General features: G+C 46.7%; 1 protein-coding gene across 2 annotated transcripts in view; it reads right to left on the reverse strand.

Moving 5' to 3' along the window:
- The window catches only part of LOC126184759 (flightin), a 68756-nt gene that overhangs the window by 27351 nt on the left and 27751 nt on the right, over window positions 1–13654 (reverse strand). For both annotated transcript variants that reach the window (XM_049927318.1, XM_049927309.1), the window contains one exon: window positions 4648–4927. In XM_049927318.1, the coding sequence (XP_049783275.1) occupies window positions 4648–4919 (272 nt within the window). In that variant the 5' untranslated portion in view covers window positions 4920–4927. The remainder of the gene's footprint in view (window positions 1–4647; window positions 4928–13654) is intronic.

Below are 13654 nucleotides of genomic sequence, written 5' to 3' on the forward strand. Positions count from 1 at the left end.
ATGAGTAGCTGCGGAACGAGAGGTCCTTGGTTCAAGTCTTCCCACGGCTGAAAATTTTTCTATCTTTATTTTCGCAAAGTTATGATCTGTCCGTTCGTTCATTGACGTCTCTGTTCACTGTAATAAGTTTAGTGTCTGTGTTTTGCGACCGCACCGCAAAACCGTGCGATTAGTAGACGAAAGGACGTGCCTATCCAACCGGAACCGAAAACATTTGATCGCAAGGTCATAGGTCAACCGATTCCTCCACAGGTAAACACGTCTGATGTATTCTATACGACACTGGTGACGGCATGTGCGTCACATGACAGGAACATGTTGTCGACCCACCTAAGTTGTACACTTAGCGAATGGGTAAAAAGATTCTTCTACCTTGCCCGATTTAGATTTTCTTGTGGATGGGATAATCACTCCCAAAAAAGTGATGAAAACATAAGAGTTTGTCAAGTAAACTGAAAATAAAAAATTAAACTTTTCACGCGAGGGAAGACTTGAACCTAGGACCTCCCGTTCAGTAGCTGCTTTCGCTAACCACGGGACCACGGCGCTCCTGAACTCCCACTGTCCTTGATGTTGCCTATGTTCGCATGGACTACTCAGTTTGTATATTTTATTTATTTTTTTCATAGTTCCTCACAATTTCTTCCTGTTTTCTCGATTGATCTGTGTTCAGTTTTTCAAGGCCTATCCACTGTGCCAACTTATAACTAAATCTGAGGGGGGTGCGATGGGGAGGTTTCCTTGTTAGTACCGTCCAAGAGAAGTAGTAAGAAATAAATATCTATAATCACACATGTTGCCTGTAAGTTACACGCTGTGGCACGAGAAACATACTAAATAACACCTCACAAGAAGCTAAATATTATACTACACGTGTAATTCTCAATGCAATGTAATATATTAACTGTTGGTAATAAACGGCACATAACGGCCCGGGGTGGCCGAGTGGTTCTAGGCGCTACAGTCTGGAACCGCACGACCGCTACGGTCGCCGGTTCGACTCCTGCCTCGGGCATGGATGTGTGTGATGTCCTTAGGTTAGTTAGGTTTAAGTAGTTCTAAGTTCTAGGGGACTGATGACCTCAGAAGTTAAGTCCCATAGTGCTCAGAGCCATTTGAATAAACGGCACACGGCACATTCAAATAACTCTATCATTAATTCAAATTGTTACATAAGTATTAACGTGCAACAGGTGGTATAATATTTGGAACGCATGCGGATGCGGATCAACGAAGCACCCATCACCGCCCACTCCAAGTCGCTGCTAACCTGCGCGTTTCGGGTAAAGTGGGAAGCATGAGAGCAACGCCTCGTTCTGGAAACAGCCTACAAGAGTTGCGGGAAACGGACATCCGCGTGAGGTGCCGTTTGGTCGACGCAGCATGCGAGCTGGTACCAAGCTGTGAAAGTCCACATAATGTGCAAAACAATCACTGTGATACGTTACGTAACAATGTAACTAAATACAAGGACTTGAGTATTATAGAGCAAGAGTATATTATATGTCATATAATGATAGATAACGTATCTGGAAACTAGTAGCATGCCTCATGGAGAAGCAGAGAATCACACTATGCTTTGATAAAACGAACATACTGCTGGTTGATATCCTGATCAAAGGATGGTTTTCATTTAGAAGTAGACTAATTTGAGATTGTTGTAGATAATCAGTTTTTACTGGTAGAATTCATTTCGTTTTGTAATTTTTTCTTCTGTTATTCTCATTTATATTTTCTGTTCTCATTTATATTTTCTGTTCTCGTTTATATTTTCTGTTATTCTCATTTATATCAAGATCAAATAAGGTAGAAGGGGTATATAACGCTGCATCAGAATTTCTAAAATCATTGGTCGAAGTGGCAACAAAACGACTATTCACGTTGGTGTGTAGAATACCATCTGACTTTCGGAAAAGCATCATCCACACAATTTCGAAGACGGCATGAGCTGACAAGTGCAAGAATTACCGCACAATCAGCTTAACAGCTCATGCATCCAAGTTGCTCATAAGAATAATATACATAAGAAGGGAAAAGAAACTTGAGGATGCGCTAGATGACGATCAGTTTGGCTTTCGAAAATGTAAAGGCACGAGAGTGGTAATTCTGACGTTGGCTTAATAATGGAAGCAAGACTAAAGAAATGGATTTGTCGACATAGAAAAAGCGTTCGACAATCTAAAGTGGTGCAAGATGTTCGAAATTCTGAAAAAAGTAGGGGTAAGCTACAGGGAGAGACGGGTCATATATAATATGTACAACAGCCAAGAGGGAATAATAAGATGGACGACCAAGAACGAAGTGATCGTATTAAAAAGGGTGTAAGATAAGGATGTAGCCTCTCGCCCCTACTGTTCAGTCTGTACATCGAAGAAGCGATGATGGAAATAAAAGAAAGGTTCAGGAGTGGAATTAAAATTCAAGGTGAAAGGATATCAATGACAGGATTCGCTGATGACATTGGTATCTTGAGTGAAAGTGAAGAAGAATTACATGATCTGCTGAACGGAATGAACAGTCTAATGAGTATAGAGTATGGACTGAGAATAAATCGAAGAAAGACGAAGGTAATGAGAAGTAGTGGAAATGAGAACAGCGAGAAACTTAACATCAGCATTGATGGTCACGAAGTAGATGAAGTTAAGGAATTCTGCTACCAAGGCAGTAAAATAACCAATGATGGACGGAGCAAGGATGACATCAAAAGCAGACTAGCGATGGCAAAAAGGGCATTCCTGGCCAAGAGAAGTCTACTAATATCAAATATAGGCCTTAATTAGAGGAAGAAATTTCTGAGGATGTACGTCTGAAGTACAGCATTGTATGGTAGTGAAGCATGGACTGTGGAAAAATCGGAACAGAAGAGAGTCGAAGCATTTGAGATGTGGTGCTATAGACGAATGTTGAAAATTAGGTGGACTGATAAGGTAAGGAATGAGGAGGTTCTGTGCAGAATCGGAGAGGAAAGGAATATGTGGAAAACACTGATAAGGAGAAGGGACAGGATGATAGGACATCTGCTAAGACATGAGGGAATGACATCCATGGCACTAGAGGGATCTGTAGAGGGCAAAAACTGTAGTGGAAGACAGAGATTGGAATACGTACAGCAAATAATTGAGGACGTAGTTTGCAAGTGCTATTCTGAGATGAAGACGCCAGCACAAAAGAGGAATTCGTGACGGGCTGCATCAAACCAGTCAGAAGACTGATGACTCTCAAAATAAATAAATAAATAAAAACAAAAAAAACTGCAGTTGGTTTTTGTTTCTAGGTATGCAACTAGAGAAATGAAAGCAAGTAAATAAATAAATAAATAAATAAATGTGCATTGCCTGGCGGAAGAAGCGAAGTACCCAGAAGACATGTTCGGACGTCAATGTAAGTTCGTACACATATACACCACCAGTGGGTATGTAAATGGTTAGAGAGTTGCAGTTCTCTGTGAGGAGTAGAACGGCGACCAGAGTGCAGTAGTGTTGTTTGTATTTAACTTTGTTACCAGGCTTGGCAGGGGCGTGAATAGTGTCGGATGTTGAGTGATCGCTATGAAGGACTGGCGATTCTGCGTCCTCTTGTGAGACAACGGTATCAACACCTGGTCTCCATTTGGCAGACTGATCAGATTGTGAAATCTCCAGATTTGTGGGACATTCGGATATAACACTGGCCCAGTATTGAGCTGCACGGGAGCGTCGTCGTTCCAGATAGCCACCACAAGGGAGGACCGTCGCACTGTGCACAAAGCACGCTTTGACGCCTTCACGCCTGCGCCTGCTGTGTGAGAACAAGGATTCGACTCCCTGCAACATTCTGTGCCATCGCGCTCCCTTGTTCAGAGACTAGCAGTAGCCAGACGAGGAAATTAACGTCTCGTGTGTGGACTGCCCTTAACACCACGACGCAGACGGGCTGCATTTTTAGTGGTACCGTGAATGGGAAACATGGACTGCTGATCAATGGCATTGTATTGTATTTACCGACTAATAGCGATTTTGCAGTACGCCGGATGACCATCGTCAGTGAATATGGCGACGACCTCTTGTTTAGCGTAATGGTATAGTCGGCCATCGAGTATGAACTCAGTTCACGGCTGGTAGTAACTGGGAGAACGCTGATAGAACGACGGTAAATCACAGAGGTCCTACGTCCTCATGTGTTACCTTCCAGGTAACACTATCGTAGTGCCATTTTTCGATAGGAAAATACTCGCGCACACGTGGCACCTTTCTTTATGAACTGTCTGCTCGATGTTGAGGTACTCCCGAGGAGAGCAATATCCTCAGGTCTGCCCCCTATAGAACACGTATTGGACCGATTCGGACATCCACTCTGTTCTGTGCCAGTATCCGAGAAATGGAGGAGCAGTTAGGACAGTCGTGTGCCAGCTTTATGACACTCTTCCCAAATGGATGCGTGCACGCAACCAGGCCAGAGGGCCGCGGGGAAGAGGTGCATTGTGATAAGGGAGCTCATACTGCCATGTTTTTTGTATATTTGACTCGATATTGTAAGCAAAGAATTAACATCACATACGTTCTCAGCACGTGGCGTTTTACTTTGTTTGCCCTTCCCTTCTGGATGCTTTACTTTTTTTGTCAGGCAGTGATGTATTATAATAGTGTTGTGTGCAAGGAGGCAGCGCACCTGTTGTCTAGATAGTCGATGACGTCGGAGTAGTAATTGTGGCGGTAGTCGTAGAGATACTTGTACTGGAGGTTGGTGGGGCGGCTCCAGTAGCGGAACTTGAGCGGGCGGTCGGGATCCCTGCTGGGCCGGTACTTGGGCTTGGATTCCTCCGTGCCTTCCGGCGCAGGCGGCTGCTCCCCACCCTCCATCGGCGGCGGTTCAGACGCCGGCTCAGACCCCGGCTCAGGCCCCGGCTCCGCGGGCGCAGCCGGAAATTCTTCTTCCGACATCTCCCTGGCTGCGGAAAGAGCGCCAATCAGCTACACATCCTAATGTCAAGTGCAAGGTGCGTATTAGACTTCGTTAATTGGTATTGTAAAACAAAGGATACAAAAATTTAAAAAAGAAAGCCCTGAACCCCTCAAATTGGTCACGATACAGTTAACCCAGTATTAAGAGAGCCACTGGACACATTAGCTAAATTATTTAATTTGATTTTACACGTCTTTTAATGTTCGATATGTGTGCAACCTGACTTGCTTAAGGATGACGAGAGGCTGGAGCCTCGACATCAGTGTCATCAAAATGCTGTCCGCGGTCCGCAGTTCTCACCTACATTATTCAGGACGGTTCAAAAATAACTGTACGCACTTCATAGATGTAATGTATGGATGAAAATAAGAGTAAAACGTTAAATATAGTTTTCTCTGAAATTGCTTTATTTCAAAGTTATGCAGTGGGAAAGGGATCACAAGTGCAACATAAGCAATACGAAATTAATTCTTCTCAGAAAGAAAAGACACGAAGGGACCCGAAATTCAACTCAACTACGTACTGTAGTTTTACCCCAGTTCACGTTCAAAATGATGTCCATGTCGACGAAGACAGCGACGTGCTCGACTTCTTACCGCTCTCGGAAAGTTACAGGCTCCATTCATCTCATCTACACAGCCATTTCCAGTTCGCTGCTATAGTTGTGCTACGTTCTCAATTGAAACACCATAAACAGGCCCTCTGAGACGGCCTCAAAGGTAGAAGTCCGGTGTTTATGGTTCGGAAAATCTGGCGCGCCAGGCAACTGGTCCTGCACGACCTGTCCACTTACCGGGGTGAGTGCTTGGCCATCAACAAGTGTCAGCTTGCGAAATATTCAACGAAACATCATCGATCTGGGCTTTCGGAGCCGGAAGCCCACTCATGTACCCTTGATGACTGCACGACACAAAGCCTTACGCCTTGCAGGGTCCCGTCAACACTGACATTGGACTGTAGATGACTGGAAACATGTTGCCTGGTCGGACGAGTCTCGTTCAAATTGTATCGAGCGGATGGACGTATATCGGTATGGAGACAACCTCATGAATCCATGGACCCTGCATGTCAGCAGGGGACTTTCAAGTTGTGTAGGCTCTGTAATGGTGTGGGGCGTGTGTGGTTGGAGTGATATAGGTCCCCTGATACGTCTAGATACGACTCTGACAGATGACACGTACGTAAACATCCTGTCTGATCACCTGCATCCATTCACATCCATTGAGAATTCCGACGGACTTGGGTAATTCCAGGAGGACAATGCGACACCCCACACGTGCAGAACTGAACTGCTACAGAGTAGCTCCATAAAAATTCTTCTGAGTTTAAACACTTCCGCTGGCCACCAAACTTCCAGACATGAACATTACTGAGCATATCTGGGATGCCTTACAACGTGCTTTTCTCCAGCACCTCATATTTTTACGGATTTATGGACAGCCCTGCAGGTTTCATGGTGTCAGTTCCCTCCAGCACTACTTCAGACGTTAGTCAAGTCCAAGCCACGTCGTGTTGCGGCACTTCTGAGTTCTCGCGGGGGCGCTTCACGATATTAGGCAGATGTACCAGTTTCTCTGCCTCCTCAGTGTAATTTATGTACGTAACCAGTTAATAATATGCGGCCCAAGGTGCCACCCCCACAACGTCAGTATTGGCTCCTGAATAAAAACGTTTGACGGTCACTGCCTAGACTCAGAGATTACGGTGGGTGTTCGACTACAGTACCAGACTGTTACAAAAGTAAACCACATCACTCGAAAGAATAGTCTCCCCACCCCACGAGAACTTCACGCTGATACCCTGTAACATCGACCCTAACCACGATAATGCCCTCAGTTCGGCGAGGAAGAGAGTTCACAAGTTTCTTCAGGTCCATCTGAAGCCATTAACTGAGAATTACTGGTAGATACCGTAGAGCTACCAGACAGTGGGGATATTGAGGGCTGCGTTTCACCGCTGTTCCAAATGTGACTACAGAGCTTTATCATCAAATGCTCACACAAATATTGTTTCATGGAGACGGTAAGCAACTAAGGAGCGTTGGTAAACATATATATGGGAATATTGTTTATTGGCTAAACTGGTTCCGGCAGTTTAGTCAGTCTCAATAGCCGTTCGAAACAACAAACAATAAACAAAAACACATTTGTTTACATTACATCCTTAAATTCAACGAACATCTGACTACATTACATAAATTAAAAATGATATCATATTACGAAGGTACAAGTATATGGAATAGGTTCACAGATGTGCGAATGGCTCAAAGACTTATTAAGTGCCGGCCGGGATGGCCGAGCGGTTATAGGCGCTACAGTCTGGAACCGCACAACCGCTACGGTCGCAGGTTTGAATCCTGCCTCGGGCATGGATGTGTGTGATTTCCTTAGGTTAGTTAGGTTTAAGTAGTTCTAAGTTCTAGGGGACTCATGACCTCAAAAGTTAAGTCCAATAGTGCTCAAAGCCATTTGAACCATTTGAACTTATTACGTAATAGACCCCATTATGGAGTTCGTTAGAGACAAGGGTTTCGTCAGGAGTGCCTAAGGGGAGTGTGGAAGAACCGCTATATTTTCTACATACACAAATGATCTGGCGGGCAGGGTGGACAGCAATCTGCCTACGGGAAGGTGTCGAAGTTGAATGACTATACGAGGATACAAGATGACTTAGACGAACTTTCTGGCTCTAAATGTAGAAAAATGTGAGTTAATGCGGATGAGTAGGAAAAACAAATCTGTAATGTCCCGATACAGCATTAGTGGTGTCCTGCTTGACGAAGTCAGATTGTTTAAAAATCTGGGCGTAATGATGGGAAGCGATATGAAATGGAACGAGCATCTGAGGATTGTGGTAGGAGAGACGAATGGTCGACTTCGGTTTACTGGAAGAATTTTGGGAAAGTGTGGATTATTTGTAACGAAGAACGCATATAGGACACTAGTGCGATCTGTTCTTGAGTAATGCTAGAGCGTTTGTGATCAGCGCAGGTCGGATCGAAGGAAGACATCGAAGCAGTTCAAAGGCGAAAATTGCTGGCAGATTAAAACTGTGTGCCGGATCGAGACTCGAACTCGGGACCTTTGCCTTTCGCGGGCAAGTACTCTACAAACTGAGCTACTTAAGCACGATTCACGGCCCGTCCTCACAGCTTTACTTCCGCCAGTACCTCGTCTCCTACCCTCCTTAATCTGCCAGGAAGTTCATATCAGCACACACTCCGCTGCACAGTGAAAATCTCATTCTGAATTCTAGATTTGTTACTGGTAGATTGGAACAAGACCCTAGTATTACGAAGATGCTTTGGGAACTCGAATGCGAATACCTGGAGGGAAGGCGACGTCCTTTTCGAGGAACACTATTGAAAAAAATTTAGAAAACCAGCATCTGAAGCTGACTGCAGAAAGAGTCCACTGACAGCAACATACATTTCGTGTAACGACCACGAAGACGAGATACGAGAAATTGTAACTCATACGAAGGTATATAAAAAGTCGTTTTTCCCTCGCTCTGTTGGTGAGCATAAAAGGAAAGGAAATCACTGATAGTGGTGCCGAGATCCTCCGCCACACACAGTACGGTGGCTCGAGGAGTATATACGTAAATATAGATGGCTGTGACAGAACGCAACAGGCATCAGCATCTCCTACTAGAGGAGCTACGGGCATTTTCTATGAGGTAAAGATCGGGTGACTTGAGGGCCAGTCGAGTTACGGTAGGGTGCCTGAGTATCGGCCAAATGTGTAATGCATGTGTGCCCTGCGAATGTGGCTGTTGTCATCTTAGAAGATGGGAGTGTCCACAGAACGAAGATGTAGAAGACAGGGCACTATTTGTTCACCGAAAGTGTGGAAATAATCATCCTGGTTCACTTTCACTGTAATCTGAGTAAGTGGACCGAAGTCGTTGTACGAAAAATGCCCCCAAAACGTCACAAAATCACTTCCGACCTGAAGTTCATCTTCCAGGCACTGTTGAGTAAATGCTTCATAGCGCCGTCGGTGCCCACGGCGCCCCGTGCCGTCGAAAAGACACGAAACTGTGATTCGTCGGCCCACACTACAAGCCACCTGTCAGCTGCCACACAGTTTCTGTGTTGTTTGGCCACTTGAACATATGCGGCTTTCTGTGCCGCTGCGAACAATGGTTTTATTCATGATACTCGATTCCAGACGTGCATTCTATCCGAAACGTTCGCTCGGCAACTGGTTGAAATGGATCTGCATTAAGTGACAGCAGCAATTTTCAGTGAGTTTGAAAGCGATTGTAATTGACAAGGTGTGACTCAAGCCTCCGATCCCTTTCGGTTGGGATCTGTTTGCAAGCCCCGCTCTGACGCCGAGTTACATGTCTGTGAGTGTACACCATTCCTTGTAGACACGTTCGACAGTCCGCCTTGATACACCAGCAAGTCGGGCAACTTCATTCTCGGTGTGGTCTTGGGCACTTCCAAACATGACAGCTCTTTTCTGCCATTCTGTCACATCTCTACATAGATTCATCTTACTGTGTTAATTACAAACAACTGACTGACACGTAAACGCCACACTACATTGTGTATTGCGTATGGAGCCGGGGACCTAGAAACGACGGAGAGGCTACGTCCCGCCCTAGCCTCAGTGGTCCACAACCCCAGAACAGGCCACAGCAGTCCGCTCACTCCGCCGCCACTCCACACCGAACCCAGGGTTATTGTGGGTTCGGCCCCCAGTGGACCCCACCCAGGAACATCTCATACCAGACGATTGTCAGCCCAAATGTTTGCGTGGTAGAGTAATTATGGTGTATGCGTACGTGGAGACAGTGTTTGTACAGCAGTCGCTGACATAGTGTAACTGAGGCAGAATGAGAGGAACCAGCCCGCATTCGCCGAGGCAAATGGAAAACCATCCACAGACTGGCTGGCACACCGGACGTCGATACAAATCCGCCGGGCGGATTCGTGCCGGGGTCTGGCACGCCTTCGCGCTCGGGAAGCAGCGCGTTAGACCGCGCGGCTAGCCAGACTGGCCCACACCACATTACTGACATAACTTGCGTAGGCGGCAAAAGGTCGAATGACCCACAGCTACATAATATACAGTGGTCCAAAGCGACCTGTGTTCTGTTGTAAGAGGGTGAGTACTATTTTGACTTCTGGCCGGTGTGGTCATGCGGTTCTAGGCGCTTCAGTCTGGAACCGCGTGACCGCTATGGTCGCAGGTTCGAATCCTGCCTCGGGCATGGATGTGTGTGATGTCCTTAGCTTAGTTAGGTTTAAGTAGTTCCAAGTTCTAGGGGACTGATGACCACAGATATTAAGTCCCATAGTGCTCAGAGCCATTTGAACCATTTGAAGTAAACTCCTGGAAATGGAAAAAAGAACACATTGACACCGGTGTGTCAGACTCACCATACTTGCTCCGGACACTGCGAGAGGGCTGTACAAGCAATGATCACACGCACGGCACAGCGGACACACCAGGAACCGCGGTGTTGGCCGTCGAATGGCGCTAGCTGCGCAGCATTTGTGCACCGCCGCCGTCAGTGTCAGCCAGTTTGCCGTGGCATACGGAGCTCCATCGCAGTCTTTAACACTGGTAGCATGCCGCAACAGCGTGGACGTGAACCGTATGTGCAGTTGACGGACTTTGAGCGAGGGCGTATAGTGGGCATGCGGGAGGCCGGGTGGACGTACCGCCGAATTGCTCAACACGTGGGGCGTGAGGTCTCCACAGTACATCGATGTTGTCGCCAGTGGTCGGCGGAAGGTGCACGTGCCCGTCGACCTGGGACCGGACCGCAGCGACGCACGGATGCACGCCAAGACCGTAGGATCCTACGCAGTGCCGTAGGGGACCGCACCGCCACTTCCCAGCAAATTACGGACACTGTTGCTCCTGGGGTATCGGCGAGGACCATTGGCAACCGTCTCCATGAAGCTGGGCTACGGTCCCGCACACCGTTAGGCCGTCTTCCGCTCACGCCCCAACATCGTGCAGCCCGCCTCCAGTGGTGTCGCGACAGGCGTGAATGGAGGGACGAATGGAGACGTGTCGTCTTCAGCGATGAGAGTCGCTTCTGCCTTGGTGCCAATGATGGTCGTATGCGTGTTTGGCGCCGTGCAGGTGAGCGCCACAATCAGGACTGCATACGACCGAGGCACACAGGGCCAACACCCGGCATCATGGTGTGGGGAGCGATCTCCTACAGTGGCCGTACACCACTGGTGATCGTCGAGGGGACACTGAATAGTGCACGGTACATCCAAACCGTCATCGAACCCATCGTTCTACCATTCCTAGACCGGCAAGGCAACTTGCTGTTCCAACAGGACAATGCACGTCCGCATGTATCCCGTGCCACCCAACGTGCTCTAGAAGGTGTAAGTCAACTACCCTGGCCAGCAAGATCTCCGGATCTGTCCCCCATTGAGCATGTTTGGGACTGGATGAAGCGTCGTCTCACGCGGTCTGCACGTCCAGCACGAACGCTGGTCCAACTGAGGCGCCAGGTGGAAATGGCATGGCAAGCCGTTCCACAGGACTACATCCAGCATCTCTACGATCGTCTCCATGGGAGAATAGCAGCCTGCATTGCTGCGAAATGTGGATATACACTGTACTAGTGCCGACATTGTGCATGCTCTGTTGCCTGTGTCTATGTGCCTGTGGTTCTGTCAGTGTGATCATGTGATGTATCTGACCCCAGGAATGTGTCAATAAAGTTTCCCCTTCCTGGGACAATGAATTCACGGTGTTCTTATTTCAATTTCCAGGAGTGTATTTTGACTGCTGAGCTTACTTGTGAACATGGATCATAGTGGGTGAGCTGGTGGCTTGTATCGTGAGGCAGACGCCACTTTCCAGTCCTATTTCACACTGAAGTAAATCGCCAGGTGTCTGACAGAGGTTGTTTCTAAGCCATCTCATAGTATTTAACGTACATAATGTGATCTTCGAGAATAACAAGCAAAAACTGTCTTTTGATCAACCAGGTGCTTTAGAAAACATTGACAACAATGCTTTTATCCTGCACTGTACGTTCTAAACTGGAAGAACAACTACAACAACAACACCGACGCACAGTCCCTGGTTGTCAGGTCGTATGACGGGCGACTGTCAGATTGGTATCCTGCCGCTGTCCAGGGCATCTTCAGACACGTCTTTTCTGGTCATCAGGGCTCAGTTCCAACCGGGACTCATCACCGAAGACAACTCTACTTCAGCCAATGAGATTCCAGGCCGAAGACGCGTCTGGAGACGCTCTGGACAGCGGTGGGACACCAACCTGATTATCACTCACCATAAAGCTTGACTAGGAGTGACGGTCTGGGGTGCCATTTCTTATCGTAGTAGAAGCCTTTGGTGTCATCCGCTGTACCCTTACAGCACAGCGGTATGTCGACGATATTCCACTTTTTGTAGCCCTTCATGGCAAGTCGTCCTTGACTTACATTACAGCAAAGTTATGTTCGCCCACCAATGACGAGAGTGTCTACTGCTTGTGTTCTTGCTTGCCGAACCCTGCTAGCAAGGTCGCCAGATCTCTCCCAGATTGAGAATACTTGGAGCATTATGGGCAGGGCCCTCCAAGCATCTCGGGATTTTCACTATCCAACACGCCAGTTGGACAGAATTTGGCGTGATGTTTCCCAGGCGGACATCCAACAAATGTATCAGTCAATGCCAAGACGAATAACTGCTTGCATAAGAGCCAGAGGTGGACCAACGCCTCATTTACTTGCTCAGTTTGTGAAGCCCTTTCTCTGGAATAAATCATCCAATTTTTCTGAAATTACTATCATTTGTTTGCTGCACATGTACATCACATCTACCGATTTCAGTCCCATTCAGTTAGTTCTGCATCTGTCCTTCGTCGTTTTTTTTTCTTGCTTTAGAGTATATTAAAGTCTTAAGAGTTTCAATAAATACCATTCCATTAATGGTGGTGTGAATTCTGTATCACACCGGTACCATCCATCTACACCTCCTGAAGTGATGATTTGCATAAAGGACGGATTTCGGAAGGTAACCTCGATCAGTCATATCTCCAACAGTTTCTATCTATCTTGTCATTTGCTCGTCACTCATCTTGGGCAGCACAGTTAATCTATTGGCTTGCAAACGGGAGTAGTAAGGTTCAAATTCTAGTCCAGTGACTCAAATTTAAATTTTCTTTCGTTTCCCTATATCGATTAACATGACATCTGGGATGGTTCCATTGAACGGTCACAGCAGAATTCCTTTCCTGTCCTTACCCAATCCGAACTTTAAGTCTGTCTCACATGACCTCATCGCCACGAGACGCTAAACTGTAGTATTCCCTCCCTCCCTTCTTCCTTCATTCCTTCCTTAGGTGGCAAAAGTCGGCGGAGATCTTCTACTTGCCAAAGTCTTTGTCTACGAGGAAGTTAATATTGTCATTGCTAATTTCTAGTTGCTAATATCAGTCTAAGTGACAGTCGCCCTGTTTGTACCATATCTATCGCTCTTGGTTGAAGTTTTTGATATTTGTGATTTGAGAGTGCGTGAACAGCGAATCTGCGTCATTACTCTGGTGGTTACATTTACTGCCAGTACTTTATAGTAAAAGATTCGAATTCACTTAGGCGATTTCAAGACATTTGGTCGCAATGGTAGCACTAGCACTCAATGCATTGGATCTTCATGTCCGAAGGGAGGCAGACTCTATGCTTTCGACGTGGCGACAACTGAGGAACGTATTGCGAATA

This window comes from Schistocerca cancellata, chromosome 1, assembly GCF_023864275.1.
Source record: "Schistocerca cancellata isolate TAMUIC-IGC-003103 chromosome 1, iqSchCanc2.1, whole genome shotgun sequence".
In the NCBI taxonomy this organism is placed as follows: domain Eukaryota; kingdom Metazoa; phylum Arthropoda; class Insecta; order Orthoptera; family Acrididae; genus Schistocerca; species Schistocerca cancellata.